Source organism: Gavia stellata, chromosome 9, assembly GCF_030936135.1.
Source record: "Gavia stellata isolate bGavSte3 chromosome 9, bGavSte3.hap2, whole genome shotgun sequence".
Lineage (NCBI taxonomy): Eukaryota > Metazoa > Chordata > Aves > Gaviiformes > Gaviidae > Gavia > Gavia stellata.
In genome coordinates, this window is record NC_082602.1 from 19,720,581 (window position 1) to 19,747,327 (window position 26,747).

Genomic DNA, 26,747 nt, shown 5'->3' on the forward strand with positions numbered 1-26,747 from the left:
AACAGCAAAAAATACAGAGGAGGGGAGGAAATTCCCTTTTTTCTTTTTTTTTTTTAAATAAAAATTTGTATACTTAGCAATGGCAGATCTTTTTAACAGACTTAGTGCTTAGCTGCACCATCTATATATAGTGCTACTTACACCATGGACTGAAAAAACCCATGTAGACACTGCTGTGGCCACTACAGCAACGCCTACTGCCGTCACCACAGGACAGGCTGTAGCATGCCAGCAGTTGTCTCCTCACCACATCATTAGCAAAAGCAGAGCTGCTTTTGAGCTGTGTTAAGACCCTCGGATGGAAGTGGACCAGCTACGCCAAAGGAAAACATCCTCAAACACAAGACTAGGGAGTTTGCTTGTGCGGGCCAGTCTAGCAGCAGCCCTTGAAACTGGCCTGCAGTGTGAAAGTGCTTTTGATGCTCTTGCAATAAATGGTTCCGTTGTGGTGTTAAATAGAGAGAAATAATCCAACTGGCAGCGCAGCCACGTCAAACACAAACCGTGCTCTTTCTGTGCTGCTTCACTGCCTCTTACAGCTGGTAAGAACTAAACTCGTGTCACGTTTTACATCTCGGTATTTGTCTTTCTCCTCCCGCCGTGATGAAGGCCGTTTGTTCTTGCGTGTTCCTGCAACTGAAGCTGTCACCGACCAGACACCTGCGCTAGTCGGTAGCAGAGGCCTCCCCTCACGACGCGGCCAGAAGCCCGGGGGAAGGCCCCGGATCTACGCGCGGGGCGGCCGCCAGGACCCGGCTGCTGCGTGACCCGGCGGGGAGCGGGCCGGTGCCGGCACGGCGGTGACAGCCCCGCCGCCCCGGGACCAGAGCTGAGGGGCCGCCGCCCGCCCCAGCCCTGCGCCGCCGCAGCCGCAGCCTTCCCCCGCCCGCCCGCAGCCGCGCAAGCGCCGCGGCGGCCAGGGGCGGGGCCGCGGCCGTGCGCGGGGTCGAAGGCGGAAGCGGGCGCCGCGGGAGGGGGCCTGTCGCCATGGCGACCACAGCGGAGGGGCTGCCCGAGGCCGGCGCGCAGCCCGCCAAGCGTAAGGGGCCGGGGCCGGGGGGGCCGTCTCCGGGTTCGTCCCTTGGCCGCGTGGCGGTGGCCGGGCCCTGCCAGGCTGCGGCCTGCTCCCGGCGCGGAGCAGGGAGGAGCCGCCCGGCGGGGCAGCAGCCGCCCCGTCGCGGGAAGGGCTCCGGCGGTGGGGTGGGTGCCGGCCGCGGGGTGGGCTCGCGGCTTCGCGTATGTCGGCCGGCCGGCTGCTCCCCTGGAGCCCGGCGGCTGAATCCCGCCAGGGGCTTACCCCCGCCTGCCCGTCACCCCCTCCGCGCCGCTGCTGTGGCCGGCGGCAGCCGCGGGCCTCGGGGCAGCCTTTGTGTTCAAGCCGGCCAAAGCTGCCGACGAAGGAAAGAACAACCTTTCGGGTTGAGGAGGAGGTGCTGAACTGCTCCTGCGAAGAGCAGAACACGGGCAGGCTGTGGTAGCAATGGATTTGGAGAAGAAAAGCGGTGATTATTGCTTTCCACAGGTGGGGATTTGTTGTAGCCCCTCGTGAAACAGACTGGGGGGGCTGTGCATCTATTCTGAACCAGTGACTAGAAATAAGCACCAGTAGCATTGTGCACAAAGTCAATCAAAAGTTCTCCCAAATTACTTTCCTGTCGTTTAAGCACAGGAGACGGCTGATATTTGCAAGTGTGGTCAGGCCAGGTGCCTGTCCTTTAAATGCTCCCTAAAGTCTTGTTTTGGAATAATCTTGATGCTACTTCAAGGAAACTACCTAGGTTTGTTACCCCTTAGTGTAAAGTAGACAACTTATATGGTAAGGAGGTGTAGTCAATTTGAAGGGGAGAAAAAAAAAAAAAGGGACCATTTAATCTTTATGGTGCGTTTCTGTACCTGCTAACACTCCCCTAACCCTGTAATGTCTGTACCCTGATTAGAGGATCCTGCTGTTGAAACAGCAGAGGAAGCTAAGGAACCAGCAGAGGCAGACATCAATGAACTCTGTAAAGACATGTTCAACAAAATGGCCACTTATTTAACAGGTGAATTGACAGGTAAGGCACTGTAATACTGACCTGCAAGTAAGTTTTTGTTTCTTTTAATTTTCTTTTAAAGAAATCTGTTGCATAGTTTGTCTAAACTATACCTATTTAGATCATATCTAGCAAGACTAGCGGTTCAAGTCTGGCATGTTGCTAGACTATTAACAACACAGATTAGTCATGTTAATGAAATCCCAGAATAGCACATTTTTCGAAAGAATTCAGTATGATATCAGCAACTTAAAAAAATACCTTTTTGGTCTTGCAGCAGCTTGTATGTGGAAAACCAAACAAAACGGGGTCTAGGTTAAGAAGGACTAGAAGAGAAGCACAACTGAGAGGGGAACATGTGCAGCTATTTTGTTTCTGAGTGAGAGCAAGGATCACACACATGTTTTCCAACATTTGTGCTTTAGAATAAACTGCTGTGCAGCATTAACTGGGGCAAAGTAAACTGCTCAACAAGTTAGTGGATTCCATAGGCTCTAATTTTGAAAGCATTCCACAGCACTTCTGATATGCATGGACTTGAAATGCATATGGTACAGATTTCCAGTCTGGATTTGTGCTATCAGTTTTGTAAACATAAGTGTTTAACTGACAGAATAAGAGGAGAAATGCAAGTAATTAGTCAATTTTTCTCAAAAAAAAATTGCAAGTGAATAAGTATTCATCAGTCCAGTTGATTTTTACAATTCACAAAATGTTATCTCTCTTTTTGTAGAACATTATGCTAATACCTGTATTACCATCTAAACTATTCTTCGTTACACTTGGCTATTGGTTTGAAATCTCTTGTCCTCTTGAAGAGTCTGCACCCAATTCAAACCACATCAACTTTTAATTAAAATAAACTCTATTCTTTTTAAGCCACCAGTGAAGACTACAAACTCTTGGAAAACATGAATAAGCTGACTAGCTTGAAGTACCTAGAAATGAAAGATATTGCTATAAACATCAGTAGAAATCTGAAGGATTTAAATCAAAAATGTAAGTAAACCAAATAAGGTAGGGGTATAATGAACAGTACACTTGTTTCGGAAATTAGGCATCTAAGAGTCAGATAGTTCACACTCCATTAGGTGCTGAAGGAAGGAAAACTCACTGAAATAGACATGCTGCTATACAATGCAAATCTTGTATATTTCTTTACAGCTACAGACCATGTAGACTAACATAAGAGAAAACACATCTGAATTTATGTCCTGTTTTACCCCAAATTTTGGATCTGATAGGAAATAACACTTTTGATTCATGTTGTATTGTTACTTGTGTTGAGTCTACCCAGTACTCTTAAACATTTCATGTGTTCCTGGAACGCGGCTGTCAGTATCAAAACTTCATTTTGGGGCAGGGGGAGGAAGGAGCTTTTAAATTGTCCTGTCTGAAGATTGTCATGAGAAATTCTTGTGTTTCAAGTGTGAACTTTTTCTTGGAAGTGAATTACTTAGAACTGACAGATACAATTTGTCTGCTTTTTTAAGATGCTGCTCTTCAGCCATATCTGGAACAAATCAACCTAATTGAGGAACAGGTTGCAGCTCTGGAGCAGGCAGCTTATAAATTGGATGCATATTCCAAAAAACTAGGTAACTGTTGTCCTCTACTGTTACTACCTAGCAGCATAGTCCCTTGCAAGGGGATTTAAAAAGGCAAAGTAAACTCCTCTATTTAACAACTCCGAGCTGCAGAGTTGCCTATGTTGCTTCTGAGCAACGAACATTGTATGTGAAGTGGCAAGCGTAAGGAAAAGATTGATATATTAAGTTATATGGAGGTGGACTAGTACAGGTATTATTGAATGACAGCTTATTGGTGAGGCTTGATTTCTCTTTTACAATATGCGCTGACCCAAATTTTAAAGACAGATGTTTAATCCTGCAAATAGAGGGATTCATAAAGTTCCACCAGGCACCCAAGTCCCCTTGGCTTAAATGAATATTAGTTGTCTGACTTAACTACCTGGTTCTTAAAAATTCTATTGTACATTTATATTTGCCTAAATGCTTTAGTAAAAAATGACCCAGAGTGATACTGTAAGTTAACTTGAATTTTAAGATGTATAGCAGCTTACAGGATTCAAAGCTTTTACCTATCCAGTCCTAACATATTGTTGTTTTTCCTTCTGCAGAAGCCAAGTACAAAAAACTGGAGAAACGATGAAATTACAACAGTCTTTAAGTTGGAGTTGGGCTATGAGTCAGACTGATTTCTGTTTAAGTTGCACAACAGCAATTCTGTATGTTGACAAGGATTTGGTTACAGCTAACATCAAGACTTGTAACTTTTTATCTATTGAATACAGTAGGCTGTATTCAGGCTTAAGACTGAATAATATTTTCCTTTTCTCAAGAGGTTCTGTTGTCTCAGTTGTTCTGCCATGAAAAGCAGAAGCCAGTCCCTAACCCATATGTTGATATTGGCTATCCGTGTGTTAGTCCTATGTCCCACATGGAATACTCTATCTAGGAAAAGTCCTCCATAACCTACAAAGACATTTTTCCTTAGTAGCAGCAGGACCTAAACTTCATTTTTTCCTTCATCAAGCTCTGCGTTGAGAAGATACCTGGGCCTTTGGACTTATGAGCATGGTATTGAAAACACTTCATTTTGGTATCCACCTTTATCTGTTTGAAATAGAGAGACTAATTATTATAAATTTACAATAAAACAACTTGTTGCATTTGTCTCTCTGGAATCTCAAATTCCTTTTGGAAAGATTATGTAAGTTGTCTTTCTATTTTTTTAAAGGGTCTGTTACTAAAGACAAACTCCTTGCAGCTACTGGAGATCATAGAAGACAAAATGTTTTAAATGCTGCGTCAAGTACTCCTGCAATTATGTTCTTTGACTGTCTGGACCTCAGGTGAAATTGCAAGAAGTATTGCTTTATCACATGCTCAGTTAACTTAGCAGATCCTTTCTCTACTTTACCAATGAATTTTGATCCTAGTAGTTTTTGAAGGGGCATGCCCAGCACAAAAAGCTTCTTCTCTACCAGATTAACAGTGTTCCAAATCGCTAATTTAGCAGAACCCTTCTTACTGAACAGGTACTCCAAGTTTTTTTTTTTTTTTTTCTGTACCTATTGACCCTGATTAGTTCAAGCTGGCTTTTGAGTGAGTTGCAGTTGAGGACAGTACAAGTGCTGGTGTAGGAAAGAAGTAGTTCAAACTTCCAACAGGCTGTTTAGAAGAACGTCTAGTCAGTTGCCAATGTGGTAAAGATCATGATGCTGTCAGTCAATGTACAGCCACTGCAAATAGTCAAGATGAACACTTTTCCCTAGTGCTATTTAAAAGCAGTGAAGCAGATGACCTTTGAGAGCCTTCACAATCACTTTAAAAATCCTGCGTTTAAAACAGAAAATACTATTCTATATGGCCTTGGTGTAGGATTTGAGAAAGGGTTGAGTTCACTTTGAAGAAAGGCCTTTTTGGAATGAGCATCTTTAAAGAACAGGGTTTAAGTCTCCCAGATGTATCCAGCCATTTGCATCTGTATTGCTTTTATCCATAGTTAGCTCACTGATGAGTTAGCTACCAGTGAAAGCAAATCAGACATTTTAGTATTGTTATCAAAGCAACATCCTCCAACCCAACAGGACGAGGTACCAATGGATAAGTTATTGTTTCTGTGTTGGAGGAAATTATGTCATGTAGAACAGCAGTCTGTTTTAAAATCTGACATTGTCATCTTCTCAGGATTCATGGTGCATTAGCAGTTCTGCTGGGCAAGAGGATCTAGACAGCCAGATCAGACGTCTTCCTGGCTAGAGACTGGCATTTGAATGACAGTCTGAACAGTGGCCTGCTTGGTGATCTCTGATGCTGGGAAGTGGTACCACAAGGTGGTGGACAATCTAAAAGTCCTGTTTCTCCAGTGTTTCATGCATCTGTAGATTATACAAGGGCTAGACGTGATTCAGCCAGACTAATCAGTGTTTTTGACAGTACCATCCTTTCTCTTTGCCATTGTGAAGGAGAGTCACAGATGTTTGGCTGCTGATGTAAAAGCTTGAGGGTGCTGCTCGGAGCTCCTCTGTTCCCTGGAAGAATAAGGATTTTCATTACAGCATATAGCACTTGCATGTGGCTGGAGCTTAGTCGCTGGTCCCTTGTAAGTCCCCTCCCCAGCCCCTACCCATCTCTTAGAACAGAAAAGTTGCTGATTTGTATCAGGTTGGAAATGGTTCTGGATAGGTGGACATCATCTAGAACTGACCAGCCACTGAAATGCTTACCAGGGCAGGTTGTTCTAGGGTTGAAACACGACCACAAGTGATCTCTTTGATTCGCAGCTCTTTCTGGGAAGACTGTGCCAGAGGCATAGAGCAGATGCTGGCACACAAAGGGATTGTTCTCCACTGTAGGGATGCAGCTGGCAGTGCGCTCTGACTAGGTGCGGAGGCCATGATGAAGGTGTGACAAAGTTGTATCCCAAGGAATTACAATGGAGAGCTGGCCATCTGCTGTCCAGAGAATTGTGATCATCTCCATGTGATAAGAATATCAAGCCCGAAGTGCAAGTGGCTTGTCCTGTTGCATAGCAGCAAGCTAAATAAGTTCTGCTCATGGCAGATAACCTGCAAATCAAGTATCGAACATAGAACGGAACGTGGCCTGGACACGCTCCATGCTCTAATGGCAGCACACTGGCAATGCAGTTGCAAGTCCAGTCCCTTATTGGATGTGGCCCACATGCTCAGACCCTCAGTGGGAGACAGACTCCACAGATCTAAGCTAAGTACAGAACTGGATGTATAGCAGCCCTGCTCTGTCTTAAGATGAGTCCTGGTCACCTTCCCATTTCCTTAGTGCATACTGTTCACATTCCAGTTGGGATGCCAAAATTCATAGTTCCATAGTAAGACTTCATTGTCACTGGGATCATAATAGCAGCCTTGCTGTGTAAATTCCTGAAGTGGCCAAGTAAAACAGCATGGCTCTCCTCTTTGTTTTGTGTTTACGTCCTCTAGCACTTCCAACTGCCTTGGACCCAGTAGGGCACCTTTTCATCTTGAGACCATGGAGAGGCACATAATAGTGAAGACGTTTCAGGGCTGCTAGTCTTTCTTAATAGAAAAGAGGAGACAGTTATGTGCCTTACCCTTCTTAAGCAATGTTTAATGTCCCAAGCTCATCCTGCAGCAGCAAGACTTGCCTTCCATAATGTGTGCCTGGAGCATGCTGTGTTGCCAAAGGCAGCTATGGACACAACAGCAGTCCAGTAGGAAGTTTTCCTAACACGGGAGTTAGGTATAAGGATTTTCAGACTGTTTGAGCAGAAAGGGTTGCACTCAAGGATACACTAGTACTAGCTAAGCAAGAACACATTCTCAGGGGCATGAGGCTTAGACTTTGTCCTCTGCTCAGTGGAGAACTGGAAATTTGTGATTAAGCAGGTTGTGACTGTGCAAAACACCATTCTGGAGTACACACATGCTAGCTGTAAGCCCTAATCACTTCTCAGGTCTCCAAAGGCATGTCTGAAAGCCGAGGATGCTGTCAGTGTTATGACTACAGTTGGAATGGTGCCCTCTAAGACAGCATCCATGCAGCTGTTGTTAACAGGTATTGCTCCTCACCCCTCAAGGCCAAGGGGATCAAGAGTGACAGTGGATAGGTAAATACAGTCACATGAAAGTAAACCATTGTATCTCATTCCCTCTGTACTTACCTCACCTGGAGAATGCTCAGTCTGCATGGAGCTTCCTGGCCTGCCCCGTCCCACCTCTTCATAGTCAGAGGGCTGGTGTCTGGTTTCTATGTTTATAGCAAGGCAAAGAGCAGGCTTAAGAATAGGTTTAAATATACGCTAGTGACACTCCTATCTGGATCTGTTTTGTAGAACTGCTGGCTTAGCCATGTCTTGTTTTAATCACAGCTGCATTTGATAGTTGCTTTGATAAAGAGATCCATTCACCACATGCAACCCAGCATGCTGTTGGAAGGTCTAGGAATCTGTGTGATTGGGGCATAGAAAATTTCAAAGAAAATATGGCATTTCTCTGCTCATGGTCTTTGCTTGACAGGATTGCAGGGGGGCCATGAGAGGCCAATGTGTCAGCAGAAAAAAATTCCACAAGAAAATAAGTAAAGGCAAAGTAAGGACCAAACCTTGTTCCTGTTGAAAAAAGTTGCTTTTCTACCTATAGAAAATACAATGCTATTTTAAAACTACAAAGATGAACATCTCCAGGAACTCTGAAGATGGAAATCTATCTAGCCATGCATTGCCGGCAAGCGCTTAGCGTTTTCAGGTAAGAGAGCTAAGAAATAGCAAATTCCTTCACAAACTCTTGAGTAGCCCATCTCCAGGAAGCAAAAATGGGAAGAGGAGCTTGTCCCACAAGTGACTCTCTATTGTGAGGAAATTTTAGAGACTGACTACCTGGCTGGCTGGAGGATTGTGTGACAGTGGCATCCCAATTAGGCCAAGAGCTGACAGCTGTTTTCTCAGTTCTGTCTCTGAGCAACTATTGCCCTCTGTGCCTGAGGGCCCTCTGTGTGACTCGTAGAATCCAAATCATGGCAAGGATGGCAGGTGCTTGGAGAGTAGCACCACAGAAGAGACATAGCTGGGTGTGTGTGAACAGCATTGTACTGGGGAAATGTATAGTCCAAATGCAGAGGCACAGCTTGGTTGGTGCTCAAACATTTCACCTGGAGAGTCTATGAGAAGTTCCAGAGGAGGTATGGAGGTACAGGGGGAGACTAAATCTCTCTCTCTTCTCTTCTGCAGTATTTCCTGGTGGAAAAGACAGTAAGAAAGTAGCGGGTGCTTGGAGGGAAGAATACGGAAGTGAACAGAGGAAAGGGAGGGCTGACAGATGAGAGTCAAGGGACAAAGCATGTCATCAAAGCGGTCTATGCAGCTGCTTTGGAGCTGAAGCAGTTCTTGAGGACTTGGACTGCAACTGCAAACCAGGGGGTGAAAATCAGCCTAGCAAATACAGCTCTTTAAGCAGAAACAAAAAGAATTCAGTTCCAGAGGAGGATTTTTTCCCCAGCACCTCAAGACAGTTCTGTGCAGCTGCTCTAACAGGTTATTCTGAAGTGATCCAACTTTCAGAGCAGTACTTTGTGGAGATGTCCACAGTCTTCAGAATGGGCTCTTAAATCATTAGCAGAAACTGCAGCATGTCCAACAGCTGAAAAAGGACTTTTCTAGAATGGAGTATACTTTTTAAACTGGAACTCCGTGTTCACTAGAAATGTTGAAAGATATCCAATAGGATGATAATCACAAGTGTATATAATGGCCTGAAGATAAATACATTCTTGTATTTGCAGCATCCCATTAGAGGACAAACATATAAGCAACAGTAATAGGCAGAAGACAAGCATTCTATGAAAAGTGTGACAGGGTTTGTTAATGCAAGGTTTGTTAATGATTAATGTTAGTCCCTGCTTTCCGATATTACAGTAGAACAAGGCTGACCTTAAAAAAGGTCACAGACTTAAAAATTAAAGCAGTTCATCCAAGTTTGTTGGCAGCAAATGATTTTTTTCTAACCAGTATGTTTAACCCAGAGGAAACAAGAGCCGCTATTGGTTACCTTTGCACTGTTGTTTTTACTGTAGGCTTCATAAAGTGAGCCTTCCAGGATGCAGCTTCAGCCCTTCCTGATCCCACACCCCTGTTCCACGTTGCAATGGAACCCCTAGGAGCCACAATCATTTTCTTGCTGGTTTCCATTGTCTTTGTCCTTGTCTGTTCAGCATGGAGGAAAATGTCTGAAACAGGGAAGCTGCTTCCTGAGCCATTTCCTTTGCTCCTCATAAGAAACATGCTGCAGCTGAAGAATAACCTGCCCGAGGCACGTGGATATAACTTAAAAGCTGTGTTCTTTTTTGGTAAATTGTTTCAGCTCAGCAAAAAGTACGGTCCTATGTTCACAGTATGTTTGGGCTCAGTATGTGCAGTGGTGGTGTATGGATTCTGTGTTGTGAAGTAAGCTCTGATTGATTGACAAAGGTGTAGAGTTCAGTGGAAAAGGACTTATGCCACTCTCCCAAAAGTTCTCCAGAGAAACAGGTACTTTTCTGTGAGATTCTCCCTAGGTAGAGGTGTTCTTTGGGGAGGATGTAACTGAGAAGTCAGAAGTGGGAAGAGCTGATGTTTCATTTAGTATAGGAGCAAAGCCTGGCGGAATCTGGAGAGACCTTTGGCTCACTGGCATTAAATGGTCCTAGTCTCTTGCTGTTGTAGATGATAGCTGTTGCACCTTGTAAGGTCTGGGTTATGACCTGGAGAGCACATGGCTGTGGTGGCATCCTCACACAGCTTTTCATCCTAGTAACTGGGTATGTCATCCCAGTGGGACAGGTATATCCTAAGATAGCCAAGACTACTTTTCACTGAGGGCCATTGCCCTCCCTCTCTCTCCCTCATTTCCCAAGAGTTGAATTAGGAACAGGAAGTTCAGGCAAGCTGCTGTAAAGAAACCAGGGATCTCACTGACATGATAGCAAGTTAAAGAATTTTACTTAAAAGCACTGCATAGGGGGTAGTTAAATAGAGCGGTGCAATACAGACACGATATAGGAAATCCATGCAATACAACAGTATGAACCGTTAGTAACTTGAAATAGAATATAACATGAAAATGAGAATCAATGTGAGAAGAGTGAATAGCTGTTCAAATTTAAAGGTAAAGGTTGCTTTGAAAGATGCTACAAAGCATTTAACCTGGGAATTATGGCAGGAAATCTTTTCTACCTTACCAACGTACAGAGGCCAAATTTCATCTGAAGGGCAAAAGCCAATGGAAAGACCAGTTCATTTTTGCCTTCTGAAGTTTCTTATGACTAATGTTCCCTGGACTGTGCAACCTAAAGCCTTGCTAAAGCTTAACTGCCCATACTGGTTACTCATGCTTCTAACCTACAGCATGTACAATGATTTTATTCTATGTCTAGTGGTTATCATATGCTGTTTCCTATAAAAGAGGCCACATTTTAGCCTGTGAAGGGAGTTCGGATTAGCATGTATGTTATTTCATGCAGTGTGTCAGCACAGGACAGGAGGGTCTCAAGGTCATAGTTTTTAGGGAATTAATCCCCTTGTGCAGGGTTTTGAGGTTTTTCCTTTACTTTTCAAGTAGTATTTCAGACAGCTGCAAATGAAACACATCAGGAAGCTGGGCAGGGAGTGAGCTGGAACAGAAATTAGATGCCACAAGCTAGGCAGTAAAATGCATCATCTATCCTTTGACACCAGTCCTGTGATCTCCTTGATCTGAAAAATGAGTAACCAAAGGATGTTCATGTGTGTGGGAGACAATCTATTTAATTCCACATTGCAGAGAGTGGAAAAGTTGTGCTCCCTGGACTGAGAGTCTTCAGTGAAAGAAAGAAGCCAAGTGAGGCATATGCCATATTAGAGCTTGAAAAGGCAGAAGCACAAGTGTGAACACTCTCCTTGGGTCCCTCAGCTGCAAGAAAGTTGGAACCTTTGCTCTCCGTGTGTGTCTCTGTTGTGGGGGGTGGTGGTGGTGTATCCCACAGCACACAAGTACTGTGAGTTATGGTTATGACCCGTATGGACAAAGACCTCTGGTGTATTTGTGTGCGAAACATTTAGAAAGCTGAGTCCCACAACCAAAGTTCTTCAGTGTTAATCAGTGATCCAATAGAGAGCTTCATCCTCAGGATAACTCAGCACTGGTGAACCTCAGTATAGTCTATGTGATACAAAGTCACTTTCAATTCTTAGGTCCCTTGACAGTCATATATAGCTTAACATGCTACTGTACAGACTTAACAAGGGAGCACTGACATCCCAAGAGGTCAAAATGTATTTTTGAAATTGTAACTGGGAGAATCATGAAGAACCTTGACAGCTGAGGATAAAACCACTGTTTTCATAACCTTCCCTTTTAAATGCAACTTCTGCATGGGAATTCACAAATGTCTCAGCATCTTTCCCTGCAGCCTACAAGGGGTAAGTAACATATATGTGCACATGAGGCTCTGGTATGCCCTTTGCCCACAATTTTTTCCTCTTCAACAAAAAATTTAAAGATATTTGAGTTTACACCTGGCTACTCCAAACTGTTTGTATTCACCTTTGATCACCCCATCTCCCTTGACCCACATCTATCCTTAATGTCCAGACATACAATTAATCTATGTATGTCATGTTAATTTATAATAGTAGCTCAGGCAAGTGCTATTGCCCTGTTATGGGGAAAATGCTCCAGTGTATTTGTTTGCTTCATGGACTGCTTCACTGAGTTCCTCATTTGGGGACACCTTTAGTAGGTTTGAGAACTTGCCAGTTTTTTTCTTTGTCAGTGCTTGCCCAGCTGACTGTTGCTTCTGTGGCTGCTTCCCAGCTTCTTAGAAACTTGAGCTCACAGAGGTGCTTATGTTCTGTGAGAGGTATTTGGGACCTAATAGCAACAGTGCACAGAATACATTAATTGAGTTTGAAAGCCACTTCTTCATGTAGCCAAGTGACAGGACATTGTGTCAGGTTTGCCATAGAAAATTCATATATCCCTGCCTAGACCTGCACATGAGCAAGCAATGCACTGTCTGTACAGTCCCAACGGAAGAAAAAGTCTAGGCAACACTGAGTGCTAGCAAGCAGGGAGAGAGAAAGAGGTGTGGCTTCATGGGAGATGTAGAGCTTTTCAATAATGGTTAATTATTTAAACTGATGATTTTCAGTTTAGTGGTCAACAAAGGTCGATGAGCTAAATCCTGTTCATTAAGTTTTCAAATTTTTAAAAATCCGATCCTTAGTTTCCCAGGAGGTGGTAATATTACTTGGTGGTAAAGCAAATTAACCCAGAGGAATTGTGACCAGTTACTCGTTACCATTGCACTATTTTTGTGCCACAGGGGACACAAAGTGAGGCTTCCAGGACACAGCTTTAGCCCTCCTCTAATCTCAAAGCCCCATTGCATATCATGGTGGATTCTCTGGGAGTTAAAGCTGTTTTCTTGCTGATTTGCATTGGCTGCCTTCTTGTCTTTTCAGCATGGAGGAAGATGTCTGGAACAGGGAAGCTGCCCTGGCCATTTGCTTTGCCTATTTTAGTCATGGCACAGCTGAAGAGAAAGTATGGAGTGCTTTCTTCTTTTTATCTGGTGAGAAGACTTGTAATAGTTGATCCTCTTTGGTATATGGCGATAAACTAGATGATATTTTCATATATCTTTCTTTCATTCATATTTCCATGATTCTGTGACATATTTGTGACTTTTGCCTTTGCAATGCCATGCTACCAACTCATGGTATATGTATCTATCTTATTAATACTTTGAAAGGAAAGAAGTTGTGCCTGTTTCACATAAACAGTTAATGCCGTTGTGGTAGTATTACATTGCTGTCTTTTTCCGCATAGCACAGATTCAGCTGTCTTCACTGTAGTCACTATAAATGATACGTTGCAGGGAATGTGATCAAGTTAGGAGATGCCAGTCCTACATCTGTACATGTATGCTTGGCAACTCAGGTAACTCTTCTTATCTTTTTTTGCCTGATCGTAACATTGCTGTAGCGATCTTTATGTGCTTCATAAAATAATGGGAAGATGCAAGCTGCTCTTCATCTAGTAAATGGCACTGAGGGGATCCCAGTATTATTTAATTTGTCCTCTTTGGCCACAATGGACAGCTCTGTAACCACGATTGGGGTTCTGGTAAGTCTTGCATGGTCAGTCCAGCCTTCTCCCACACTGTTACTAAGAATGGAAGTTTTATAGGTCATTGGCCAGCTCAGTCTTCAAGCCATAATATAGGTTTTTCACTAAAAGGTGTTCTGGGATCTCAGAAAAACAACAATTCAGTGTACTACTACTTTATTTTGCAATATAAATTGTAATTTCACAAACCTTCATTTTAATCACACAGGAGAGGACTCATCTGCCCAGTCATTGATAAACTCCATCCCCACCACAGGAGACAATATGTATTGGGGCAAGAATACAGTAGACGATCATCTTCTAACAGAAAAAAACCTTCAGTTTTATGCTTACCCTTACAAACAGGTCACAAACAAACTGAAAATACAGAGGAGAGAGGTACAGCAGAATCTGTGGAAACGCTGCAGTACAAGTGTCTCTTCCTGCTATGCTGAGAGGATTGAGTGATAGGGACAGCAGCAGCAGGGCTCTCAGAGCACTAGTCCATGCACCCTGACACGTCAGGGTGTCAGGAGCCAGATAGGAACCGGAGCTAGGTGAGGTAGGTGCAGAGGAGATCCTGTATAATTTTGCACAGGGAGCTGTCTCTTTCACTATGCAATTGCCTACTCTGTCTCTGTTTAGAGCCGGCTGTGGTGATTATAAAAGCACCATAGAAATTTCTTTCATAAGCACGTTTCTCTCCATAAAGTATCTAGGAAATGATCTGAGTGTTTCAGTCTCAACAGATTGGGAAATGACTGTCATTCAACCAGAGTTTTCATGAGTTTGGGAGCTGGCAACTCTCTTCACTTGGTTAACGTGGAAGAAAAGAGACCTCATAAGGTCGGGGCATATTTGCCAGAGTGCTGACTAATGGGGAAATGTCAATGTCCTTGTGATCCACAACAGGTTTCAAAGTAAAGTTCTGCAGGATGGCTGTTAAAAATATGAATAGCTCCATCCGGGCCAGACCTTCTCCTGCACAGATGCGTTTTCCTGCAAGCAAAAAATAATAAAAAGTGAGGTGACAGTGTAGTATTTTGCTGGTAACTTATTTTAAGCACTGTTCCATGAGAGTTCAGACATCTGAGAATGGACAGGCAGCGTTGCAGCATTTTGGGGGAGCAAATGAATTAAACTAGGGGCTAGGCATCTAGAACAAGGAGAGTGTTCAGTGGGCAAAGGCAGTTTGAAGGCTTCAGTTTCTCATGTTCTGCTGCTGTTTGATGGTAAGTTTGAAGAGAGAGAAGTTGCATGTCTGAGTCCCACTTCATACATCTCTTCTTGTAGAATGCGTTGGAGGAACTTTTGTGATTGCTAAAAAAGAAAATCAACTGAAACTCCAGTACAGGGGTTAGAGCTGCCCAGAAGTTACTCTAGCAGATCACCAGATATCACTGTACAGACCATGGTGATGGAGCCACCTTCATCGACCATCAGCCATCTTCAAATAGGTTCTAGGAGAGGATAGTCTAGGATCCGAAATAGAAAGAGGTCTTACCTGCAGAAAATGGCATGAAGTAGTCACTCTTTTTAAAGGTACCGTTTGCATTCAGGAAATGTCCTGGGTCAAATTTTTCTGGATTTGGAAATTCCTTGCTATCATGTAGGACGGAAGTCAGCATAGGGAATATCATAGTGTCCTGAATTAACAAAGAGAGGAGAAGAAATTTAAAATGGAGACATGCTAAAGCAAAGCAGCTGAAAAGTTCCCAGAGCTGAATAGAAGGGTAGTCAAAGTTTATCCGGTTTAAAATGAGCATTTAAAGAATAAAAATGTGTGCCATTGATATGGCAAAGATGTTTTTTTAATGAATTTTAATGGTGAGTCTGATTAGAGTATTTAATATTGCTTCCAAATAAATTAGAACTTTGATTGCTTACATTTACATGAAAAAAATAGAAAGCTCTATCTCCCTCTTCACACAGAGGATGAAAAGTCTTTTTTTTTTTTTCCCCAAATACAAGGGATCGGACTCAATAACTTCTAGAATCCCCTTCCAAACAAAATTATTCCAATTCTGTATCACATTTCAGTGGTTTTGAAATTAAAATAAAATACAACGTATAGAACACATCATTGTTTTCAAGAGATTATGACCTTTCTCAGACACAGTGGAACAGACCTTGGGGATAAAATAGTCTCTGAACTTGGTGTCTTTGATCACAGTATGTGGGACATTAAGTGGAAGGAAATCAATGAATCTCTGGATTTCATGGACCACAGCATCTGTGTAGGGCATCTGGCTCCGATCTGCCATGCAGGGACTTCGGTCTCGGCCAATCACACAATCAATCTCCTTTTGAATTTTCTCTGTTAGGAAATAAGTAAGTGTTGAATGGACAAGTCCACCATCTGTTTGCCTAAACCTCTCCACATATTTACAGCAAAACTTGCTCTTAGTGCACCAGGAATATATGAACATACTTAGTACTACTATCTCTTTCCTGTGAATAGAACGAAGACTAACACACATTTCCACACTGCAAATACATGTTTCCTTAGTCGGGTGACCATTGCCACATGTGGTAGAGACAGGAATTGTCCAAATTGATCCCATGACCAATAAAGTTTTCAGTTATTTATTCCCTTTTCTATTACCTGCTATCTCTGGGTATTTCTGGAGAATCAGAAGTCCATGTCTCAGTGTGATGCTGGTGGTCCCTGTTCCTGCAAGGAACAAGTCGAGTGTGGTTCTGCTCAAGGTCTCGACGGTGAATTCTGAGTGACCATTCCCTTTTTCCTGGAGGAAGATTTGGCAGAACATTTTGAATGACAAAGCTAAGCAGCTTGTTTAAAAAGGAAGTCCTGTACCCATAATGTATGTTTTTAGACACATCTAAGGCCCTTTCAAAAATATGACACTCACTCTCCAGAACACCAGCATTTATGGTACTTTTACTACATAATGTTATGAACCTTTTTTAATATGGGAGGATATGGGAGGAGCACTGAACTACATCAGCCAGGTTGGTCTTCAGCTTTCCTAACTTTGGCCAGTGCTGTTAATTCTGTGTTTAAAAATCCTCAATAAGAAAATGGAGAGGATTGAATGAAGATGATGTTCCCCTCTGTATTTGCAAAAGCCCAGTGCCCTGCCACAACTGAAAAGAAGCTGGGATTCAAGCAGTGGTTTTCTTATAATTCAATAAATCTCTCACTCTTACATTACCTGTTCCATTTTGTTAAGAAAAGCATCAATAAAATCTCGAGGACAAGTGGGATCCAGGGTTTCCTGGTGTTCAGCTATGATTTCAAAAGTAAATTGATCAACTTTTCCAGTATTTTTTATCATTTTTTGATGAGGCCCAGGTAAATAATCCATGACAGTTGGGAAGAAATTGTATAGCTGTAAAAATAAAATGATGGAAAAGCACGTTCTGATTAATGTGTATACAATGAAATGTTCCCCTAACTGATACTATGAAAATAGGGCAATTAAACCATTTTGGAACAGTAGGTCTTTATTTTTCAACTAGTTTTTAATGCCTTTTACTTTATGGTTTCACTATATTCAAGGACAGACTTCACTTAAGCAACTTTTGCAATTATATCCTTCTTTGGACATAAAATAGCAATTCCAAGAAAAAACAACAGGAATTGGTTATTTAACTGCCTTTTTGGCTTTAAAAAATTTTCTCCAAATTTAGGAAAAACCACTCCAATTAAAAATTAATAACATGAATAAACATTAATAAAATAATAATTAATAAATTTATTAATTAAATAGAACTGTACATACCTGTGTTTGTACAGAGTTCTGGAGCTTGTTGTTTTCATCTAGCAACTCAATTAAAGTTAGAAATTTCTTGTCCTCATAGTCAAACCGATCCCCAAAGACGATGGAGCAGATGATGTTGGAAACAGCGTGGACTAGGAAGTTGCCAGGGTTGAAGGGTCGCTCTGCAACAACAAAAAAACCCAGTGTCTTGCTTTCAGTATTTCAGGCATCATCCCTACCTCTGACACTAGAGAGAAGTTTTGCATCTGCTTGAGACCCAGAGTTTTGCAGTCCTTTGAAAGGATGGTGAAGGGCTTATCCAATTTATTCTTTTCTGCTTGAAGTGAACTAATTTCCCTGTTTGAATGGTTTAAGTATCTCTTCTGTCCTATTCTCAGCAGAACACTGGTCTGAGTGGCTTGGTTCCTCTTCAGCTGACACATGCTTGTCTGCCTTATGGACTGTTTATTAGAAATGGCCTAAAGATTCCCACCAAATCCCAATGAAACCACAAGGACTTTGCCTGAGCCATGTCTTTCAGTTATTGCACCCTGTTTATGAACTATATTAGCATAACCTCAGCTGTATAACCCTCTCCTTGGGGTTCAGATGCCTGTGATCAAAGTCTAGTTTTGATAGCACAGCTGCATAAGCTTCTAAGAAGAGAACTACGGTGTGAGAAAAAAGTGAGATTAGACCCAAGAAAGAAAGGAAAGGTATAATTGCAGACAGTGATAGGGTGCATCTCAAGGTTTCAAGAGGAGAAACAACAACATGAAAAGTATAAAATCCTAAAGGAAAAACAAGGAGTCAGAAAATGGCAGCTTGGCATGATTGAGGATCTGCTTATTCCAAGAAGCAATGGCACCAACCCTTCTCTGTCTGACTGATGACTCCCTGGTTATTGAAGACTCAGCAGATGTCTCATCAGAGGTCATCAGTGTATTAATACTAAGCGTAGTAGATAACTAGTCCTAGCTATTTATTATTTGTATTAAGAGTAAATAATGCCTTTATAATTTGCAGTCGTATATATCTTGCTTCTTGCTTGCAAAGCCTTTTAGTATACAGTAAAAGATGCCGTAACAAGGTGAGCCAGAGATGGAGGCTTGGAGTAGGGCATAGGAAATACAGTATTATTGTGCTAGTGAAAGGATGAGAGCAATGCAGGTGAGAGTGTTTTCTCTGATTTGTAGCAGAAACGTTTATCTCTGAAGCCAGACTGAATTTTCTAGTGGCTCATGGGAAACTGTGATGCTGCATCATCCTTTTAGACCCATCTGCTTTTTTCCCCTTGCAGAATAAGCACACATTTGAAGGCTGGCTGTGGAAGGGAATCCTGTGGTCCAGGCTGGTACTCTCAGGGGAAGTACTTAGAAGTAACATTGTCTTATATTCTACCAGAAAACGCATTCATAGGTTGGAACCAAGGGGGTTACCTTATGCTCTGCCCTCAAAAGCAGCTTATAGTCCCTGTTCCCATTGCACACCCCCACCAATACTGGGAGGTATTGTCTACTGTTCAGTCGAACTGGACCCAAATCCAAATATCTGTAAATGAGTTCTCTGGTCACCCACTACTGCAAGATCCGTTTACCTAGAGCTGCAGGAGACAAGGCAAGGAAGTGCATGTTGCTTGGTTACCTGGCGGTGACCAGCACTGTCTCCGTGGCTGAATTCCACCAAACCCTCGGCTTTGGGGCCAAGCCATTCCCTGCCACTTCATGTTCCTCAAGCAGAACAGGTTAAAGGATGCCTTCCAACACCGATGTCCTACATTTATCCCTCCGTATTGTCACAATGCCTTTGACTGTCCCACTCCCAGCAGTGATAACTTTGCCTATTGGAACAGGGAGCAGAAACAACAGCCACATGCCCACTTCTTGGGTCATGGATTTGGTGAAGTAGCCCTACACCCCTCATTGTCTCATTGCAGATATGCAGGGTGTCCCAGCAGGCACAAAGTCCACGTCCTACCATGTGTGTTCCTGATCCTCTCCACCAGAAAATGAGCTTCCTCCTGGATTCGCTCCTCGATGCTCTTCTTCCCCATCCCAAAATCCCGCAAGGTAGTGAGTGCAAATCGTCGGAGCTGCTTCCAGGTCTCCCCATTGCTGGTCACAATGCCTGACAGAGGAAGGAAAAATAGACCTCCATGAGGAAACAGATTTTTTTTATTCCCTGAATGGGTGCTATACAGTAAATACTCAACATGCAAAGACACCTCTCTGTGGAGTTATACTGCAATTGCTATATGCCCAAAAATGTAATTTCTCTGCAATTCTGGAGGTGACAAATCTAATCCATCTGTCACAGCACTTTGAGTAAAATTGAGTTTATTCCCAGAATAAGAAAAACTACATTAGGGTGTAAATAAGACGGTAACACTGGTACTGAATTGATCTTGGCCACAAGCAGATGGCCTTTGCACTGACATAACTACTCAAATGTTCTGCTATGCACCTTCACACAGCATTTCCTTATTGACAATACCATTGACACTGTACTATAGTACCATGGAATAGGTACTATTTACCCAGATAAATGCCATACTGGGAACTGCCCTGGTGAATAAGCTCAGGGCCTAATCTTGAATGTGGCCCTTACTGGGACAGCCTATATTATCTTGTCTTTGTTGTGCTGTGGACTTTCCTTTTGCTGGTTCCTTAGCTGTATGTATATCATCAGTATTTTCAGAAACAGGAGAATGAACATAAGATCTTAGAGGCACATTTAATGAACAAAATTTTAGCCAGAATTTGAAGCATGCTGAAAATAGAAAGGCACTCAGTGAAGCCAACCTGGGACTTCAAACAGTTCTCCAGGGGTCCAATTTACTCAAGGCTCCAAGTAATGAGTTGGGCTTTTAGTCTTTTATTGCTAATTTGTATGCATGAAAGTAGTAAATTAAATCCAGCATTGCCTCCGCCACTGGCCTCTCAGCTGTGTTCCTGAAGCACTGAAAGCATCAGCTTTGTATGCTAATACTAACGGGGACGTACCCGTGCCTTGGAAGAGTTTTTTAAGCAGTGGTAGATTGCCTCTTCCACTGAAGTCATCTGCCTGATCAATCAGAGCTTCTTTCACAACATCATAGCCATACAGCACCACAACCTTTTGTGGGCCTAAATATATTGTGAAGACAGGACCATACTTCTTGCTGAGCTGTAGGAAAGAGGAACACAAAGAACAACATGTCTGAACGTTAATCATGTGAAAAGAAGTTTGTAGCGAAGGAGTCTGAGGGGTGATGTGCCAGCATTACTGTGACATGGCATTGATTAGCATCAGTGCAGAGATCTTTCAACTATGAATTACAGCCAGGGGAAGAGGGAATTGTAGAAGAAATAGGGTATATAAATGGAAATGGTATCAAGTCCAAATCCCAAAAAAGAAAATAGTTCTTCATAGGGCTGGCAAAACAGTCTGCAATGCCTTTCTACAAGGCACAGTGGATAACAGTTTATACAGGTTCAAAAAGCAATTATATACACTTACGGAAGCAAGTGCCTTTGAGCACAAACATACCACGGTTGTCTCTAAAATCTCCCAGGCCACAGACCTCTGGAAATTTGGTGAGTATATCAGTGGAGAGTCACTGCATCCTTGCCCTAATCATGTACTCTTTCCCAGGCATCTCCTTTTGGCTACAATTGCAGAAAGATTCTTGGGCTACTTGGTCTGACCTGGAAAACTTCTGCTCATGCTCAGTTTTTAAGAACAAACTAGATATAGTCCCAGGTTTTTTATGGTGGGAAACTGAATCACCTAGTGCCGTGAAACAAAGCAGAATGCCTGAGGGTCCTCATGATTCTCAACATTCACAAGCACCAAGGCAAAACAAGCTCATATGGGTATGTGTGCACCTGATGGTACACACGGTGATGTCAGCCATCACCACAATTTTGCTCTGAAGAACCCAGGAACATGCACCCTTCCCATCCATCTGCCACCATCCCCTCACAATCCCCTAAGGAACAGGCACTCCAGATGAACTCGCTCCACCTATCCCCTCCCAGGCACTGCAACACACAGGTTTTGTTTGACAGATGTGTGACACCAGCCAGGGGTGGAACGAACAGCACAGTTCACCTCCAAACTTTTTTGCTTCAATCCTTTCACTCGCTACTTCTGCTTCCAGGAGATCCTACCTATCTGCTAGGGAGCAGAGGCAGCAAAATGGAGCAGGCTCCTCCCCAAAAAAGAGCCAGGCCATGTTGCCAGCATGGTGAGGAGTTGGGCACAGAGAGAGTATAGTGAATATTGCAATAGCATTAGTGCCTTGATTGCAAATCCACTGCAAATCGCAGTATTGCCATGAGGTCAGCACAGGACTTGTCATTAGTATGATTATTGCAAATATATAGACTTAGACTCACAATATATAGACTTAGACTTGCAATATATAGACTGAGATATATAGTTTATTGCAATATATAGACTTCAGAAGCATGTATTTCTGGGAAACCTTTTGTTTCTGTTTAAGTCTGACATTTGGTCAGTGCAAATTAAGCTCATGAATCAAGCTGAGATAGTCTGGACTGTACGTTGTTTTATAGGCAATGGAGACAACATAGGAAAAAAGGAGACAGCCTCTTACCTTCCTCAAACTTTCAGGCAAGTTCCACGGGTTCAGCTGGAGTATGTTTCCAACAATGGGGAGTGTGATGGGACCAGGAGGCTGCTTCTCTTTTTGTGATATGCTTCTCCATGTGGCAAAGAGAAGAAGGCATGAGATGCAGACCAGCAAGAAAATAGTGGTCATTCCCAGGAGCTCCATGGTGGGCTGAGGAAAAGAAGTCAAGTGTCAGAAGAAACTATTGTTAGAACTGTAAATCCATGCTTATTTATATGCTGTGATACCAAAGCACATTGATGAAATTAGCCAATAGTGTGTCCCTATTCCTGCTGAGGTATGAGATTACTTATTAATCTGCTCAAGATAAGAATGAACAAACTAGGGATGACCTCCTTGTTTGCATACCGATTTTTTACCTCTCGAGCTTGTGTTCCTTTGGGTAGTCATTCATGTACAACTAAAGAAATCATGTTCTAATGCCGTCAAACAAACTCAGAATGCTGAAATAATTGAGCCTAGCTGAAATATATATATGCTTAAACTCTTGCTGTTTGCCCTCATGCATAGATTGACCTCTGCCAGCCCCTCTAGTATCTGAGCACAGTGGAGGGAGGTGTTGTGGTGGAAAAAGGGCATCACTCCAAGTTTTTCCTAGGCATTTCACCTCCATTTCTGGAATGAAATTATGCAATTGTACCCAAGTCACACAGGTAGATTTTGAGGAATACACTTAGTTTGTCCTAATCTGGAAATTAACCAGACAAACCATACTGTCTACAGCATTTGCATGGTCACAGGTTCTCCCCAAACCACAGATCCCTGCAGCAACCTGCGGTCTCCTTTCTGATGTTTCTAGAAACTAGTTGAAGAGCCATAGAAGGTGTGAAGATCCATGAAAGCTAAAGGCACCCTGAACAGAATGATTGGTTTAATTAATAATGAATATTTAATACAATGTGTAACCTTAAAAGAAATATTATGCTTCCCACTCCTCCTCCCCACAGGAATCCATAACCCTACAAACAGGGTGAGAACTGCGTGTGTTTTCTGGCAGAGAAGTAGAGCAGACCAGTGCTTCAGTCACCTGAGACCGACGAGCCGATCCCAGCAGTCTGTTGCCAAATCTTGTCTGTACATCATACGTAGTGTCTGTAAAGTGCTAGCAATCTACTGTAAACACTGTACTCAGACTCCTACAGCCCCTTGGGTCTAATGTGCCTCCACCACCATTCCCCCACTTTCCACTCAGCCCCAACTACAAGGCATGGCATTAGGCTGTATATTTCCTTTTTATGTGACTTTATGTAAGGAGATACTGATCTTCTCTTGGAGCACATTTGAACATGGTAGCTATAGCAAGATGACTAGAGCAAGTCAGGGACGCTTGGAGGAAACATCACTGCACAAGGGGATGTGAAAGGGGCTGCGTGTTCAGCAGGCGCTCAGGCTTGCTGCTGGCCAGGGCTGGGTGGATGATGGCTTCTTAAAACTAAATAGGTATGGGATGGAGTCTGAATAACAGGTATACCTTTCCTAAACTAGATGTGTAATTACTAAATAGCATAGCTCAGGTTTCAGGAAACCTGTAGCAGAGTAAACCGGTGAAGTAGGTACAAGGTGAGAAAAAGTAATTTAGTAGGTGCAAAATTATATTTATTTTTTGACACTGCTTAAGTGTCAAGAGCATGAATTACTCTTTGGTTATTAAAGTTAATGAATGTTACTAAACTTGACTTTTGTGAGTCATGTAATAGTCCTAAAGCTGTTAATTCAGACCCAGTGAAGCCCAGTAAGGGAAACAAATAAACAAGGGAAGAGGACACGGGGTGTAGAGAATAGAAGCTGATAACAACTTCAGCGTAAGGAAGGGAATGGGAACATTACTGGAATAAAAAAACCAATTAGTTTCATCTCTGTGTAATAAGAAAGAGGCATGAAATTACTCTTAAACTCACTCTCAGTGAGAATCAGTGCCAAAGGATATTATTTTCATGTTTATCTCTGATTAACAAAGGTCAGGTATTTTCTATCTATGAAACTGGTGCTCAAAGACAATGCAGTGGATAATGCTGGCAATAAAAATGGAGTGGGTCAAACAGAGTTGCTCTGTAGCAAAATCTCCCTGGACATCTCTGTTTGAAACAGCTTCCTTTTTTTTTTTTTGCCTTTTTTTTTTCTCCCCCCTCCACGCTGTTGAGAAGCTTTGTGTTTTACAGCCCCAGATCCCCAGCAGGGGTGAGAAGTCCCCGTTTCTATGCTCCCTGGGTAGGTCTTGCCTCACACAAGAGCTCTTCCCTATCACCCCATAGCCTCTGGTCACACTCTGACCTCTATCCTGCTCTTCGCCTCAGACACCCGGGTATCTGTCCAGCACCTGTCAATAGTGGGTGAGCATTAAATGGGTGTCAGTGTCCTCTGGCAGTGCCTATTTCTCTCCACACACTAGAGAGGGAGCTCATCCAGGTATTCAGACAACTAATGTCAGATGAGAGAGATCCTACCCAAATGACCACATCAGGGGCCACTTCAGTTCCTCTGAGCCACTGAAACAGGCTCTGCCACCTGCCAACACGCAGCCTATCCCATTACATCTTTTGAGATACATAGCCAAAATGATACTGACCCCTTAGGTGTGACACTGGAAGGAAGTGTTAAAATGGATATATTCTTATTTATCCTTATATATCCTATTTATATATTCTTACACACATCTCTAAGTCTCTTACTTGTCTCTCAGGTAATGGCGACAGGCTGTGAAAGGCATTTTCTTTCCTGCACCAACTCCTTGGCTTAGAACTTGAGTCTACATTGGTTCAATCAGTTTTTGAGTGCTCACATCTGCACTTTCATGAATACAAAACCAGCGAGATATACTGTGAACACCAGACTTTGTTTTCTACTGAGCTGTCAAAATGGGATTTAAAGGATGGGCAGTTTTTATCTGTAGTCCAATTAGCTGAGGACTAGCAGATTCTACAGCAGCGAGGAAAGAAACGCTTTCCACCTAAATTTAGGTATTAAAAAGGTACATGCACAAATCAGCTAGTCTCCCCTGCTAGTGGAGAAACACTGATTCTTCCAGAGAACAGATCATCTGACTTTTCTTATGCACCTATTTTAGTGTGAAATGAGTCAGTCACTGAAGAAGTTTATTTGTTTCCCTTAACTACAAAGGGAGCCTCAGGAGACTTATACAGATTTACATGTCTGACTGCTAGGGATCTGTTTTGAGGCAAATGACTATGATTCCCTGTGCATTTCTCCTGGTCCTAAAGATGTTCTTTATCAGCAAGAAATTCTGCAAATTCTGGTACAATGGGTACTTCTCTGAATACTGCACACCGAGGGTATTTAAAACCAGAAGTGGGCAGATGAGTGAAATTGAAAGGAGCCTTCTAGGCCATGTCTGGAGGGATGATGATATCACTGAGAACAGTCAGGTTTATTGTCATCAAGGAAAAATGGAAGTTGTTTGCATTTTTGTTTCCTTTACTTTTGCAGATAAGGTGCTTTGTGTTCCTCTACTGGCAGCCCTGGGGGTGAACAACTGCTGTGAAGCCTAATGCGCTGGAAAAGCAGGGCTTTGCTCGCAGCATCTCTCCCACATCCAGACATGGCTTTTTTATTATTTATTTAATCACTCACATAATCCCTGAAGGGTTTCAAAATGGTGTTAGGATAAAGCCAGAACTGCTTGGAGGGATCCTGAGTTTCACTGGAAAGAGGTTTAACTGCCAAAGATCTTGGGTCACCTCTGATGACAGAAAAATAGGAATTATTTGAGTATGAAAGGCTATTTGAATATGAAAGGCTTATTTGAGTATGAAAGACCTATCCTGATACAGTTCACATTCACAAGAAGTACCTGAAAGACTCTGTTTTCTTTCTTCCCAGTGTAGGATGAAAGCAGATGCTGGGACCTCTGGTATTGTTATGAAATGGCACTGTTCTCTGGCTCCACCTGTGAATTTGAGCTCAGATTGACAGGGTGGTATGCTGCTGTGTGAACTGATCTTTCAAAATCCAGACCTTCCTCTGAACGTCTTCTGGAAGCTGTTGCTTTGCTGGGCCTGCCTAGTGGCATGTATGGGCTGGCTTCTGGGATCCCATCCTGCGTTTATACATAGCCTTTAACCTGGGACCTGCACTTACTGTTTAATTCATTTGCTTCTGTCCTCCTCCAGATTGGGTCTGTGAGAAAAAAGACACCTTCTTGTCCCCAAAACAGCCCTTTCGAGTGTATTCACAGCCTACAAGGCTGTACTGGATCTGGCTTCTTCACAGCAGCCTGTATGGCACTGTTCTTGATTTGTGACTAAAACAGCGTTGATAGCACAGCAGTGTTTTAGCTATTGCTGAAGAGTGCTTGCACAGCGTTGTGGACTTTCTGGTTGCTCACTCTGCCCCCAAACCCAGGTAGCAGGCTCGGGATGGGCAAGAGGTTGGGAGGGGACACAGCCAGGACAACTGACCCAAATTGACCAAAGAGATAATCCATGTCTTCTAACATCATGCTCAGCAGTAAAAACTGGGGACTTGCCTTTCCAATGTAGCCATTGCTCAGAGACTGTCTGGTCATCAGTCTTGTGGTGGGAGGTGGTGAGTCTTTGCATCACTTGTTTTTTTTTCCTTCTCTTTCCTTAACTGTCTTTATCTTGACCCAGGAGTTTTTCTCACTTTTGCTCTTCCAAGTCTCTTCCCCCATCCTGCTGGAGAGGGATCCAGAGTTTCCACAGTGGAAAGCTGGGTGCAGGCCATTAACC

General features: G+C 42.9%; 2 protein-coding genes across 5 annotated transcripts; one reads left to right on the top strand and one right to left on the bottom strand.

Moving 5' to 3' along the window:
- Positions 1-982: 982 nt before the first annotated feature.
- BLOC1S2 (biogenesis of lysosomal organelles complex 1 subunit 2) lies at positions 983-4,733 on the top strand. Of its 2 annotated transcripts, XM_059821390.1 has the most exons (5): positions 983-1,039; positions 1,938-2,054; positions 2,913-3,032; positions 3,527-3,631; positions 4,174-4,733. In XM_059821390.1, exons 1-5 carry the CDS (start codon positions 988-990, stop codon positions 4,203-4,205), a joined length of 426 nt encoding a protein of 141 aa, XP_059677373.1. In that variant the 5' UTR covers positions 983-987; the 3' UTR covers positions 4,206-4,733. The 2 variants fall into 2 exon arrangements, with proteins under 2 accessions (XP_059677373.1, XP_059677372.1); XM_059821389.1 differs by lacking the exon at positions 4,174-4,733 and having other exon boundaries at positions 3,527-3,732.
- Positions 4,734-14,497: 9,764 nt separating this feature from the next.
- On the bottom strand, positions 14,498-22,185 carry LOC104262983 (cytochrome P450 2H1). 3 transcript variants are annotated; one of them, XM_009819530.2, is made up of 9 exons: positions 22,006-22,185; positions 20,408-20,570; positions 19,383-19,532; positions 17,427-17,587; positions 16,857-17,033; positions 16,286-16,427; positions 15,810-15,997; positions 15,185-15,326; positions 14,498-14,679 (listed from the first exon to the last, which is right to left on the bottom strand). In XM_009819530.2, the coding sequence occupies exons 1-9, from the start codon at positions 22,183-22,185 to the stop codon at positions 14,498-14,500; spliced, it is 1,485 nt and encodes a 494-aa protein (XP_009817832.2). The 3 variants fall into 3 exon arrangements, with proteins under 3 accessions (XP_009817832.2, XP_009817831.2, XP_009817833.1); XM_009819529.2 differs by having other exon boundaries at positions 17,418-17,587; XM_009819531.2 differs by lacking the exon at positions 16,857-17,033.
- Between the last annotated feature and the right edge of the window lie 4,562 nt (positions 22,186-26,747).

What these genes read in the sequence shown, in the direction of transcription:
- BLOC1S2 (XM_059821389.1), top strand. Translation starts at nt 988, where the DNA reads ATGGCGACCACAGCGGAGGGGCTGCCCGAGGCCGGCGCGCAGCCCGCC. An exon ending in TTTAACAGGTGAATTGACAG is followed by an intron (nt 2,055 to 2,912) that starts GTAAGGCACTGT and finishes ATTCTTTTTAAG; the next exon opens with CCACCAGTGAAGACTACAAA. An exon ending in GAAGGATTTAAATCAAAAAT is followed by an intron (nt 3,033 to 3,526) that starts GTAAGTAAACCA and finishes TGCTTTTTTAAG; the next exon opens with ATGCTGCTCTTCAGCCATAT.
- LOC104262983 (XM_009819529.2), bottom strand. Translation starts at nt 22,185, where the DNA reads ATGGAGCTCCTGGGAATGACCACTATTTTCTTGCTGGTCTGCATCTCA. An exon ending in AAAACTCTTCCAAGGCACGG is followed by an intron (nt 19,533 to 20,407) that starts GTACGTCCCCGT and finishes TTCCTCTGTCAG; the next exon opens with GCATTGTGACCAGCAATGGG. An exon ending in GAAATACCCAGAGATAGCAG is followed by an intron (nt 15,998 to 16,285) that starts GTAATAGAAAAG and finishes ATTTCCTAACAG; the next exon opens with AGAAAATTCAAAAGGAGATT.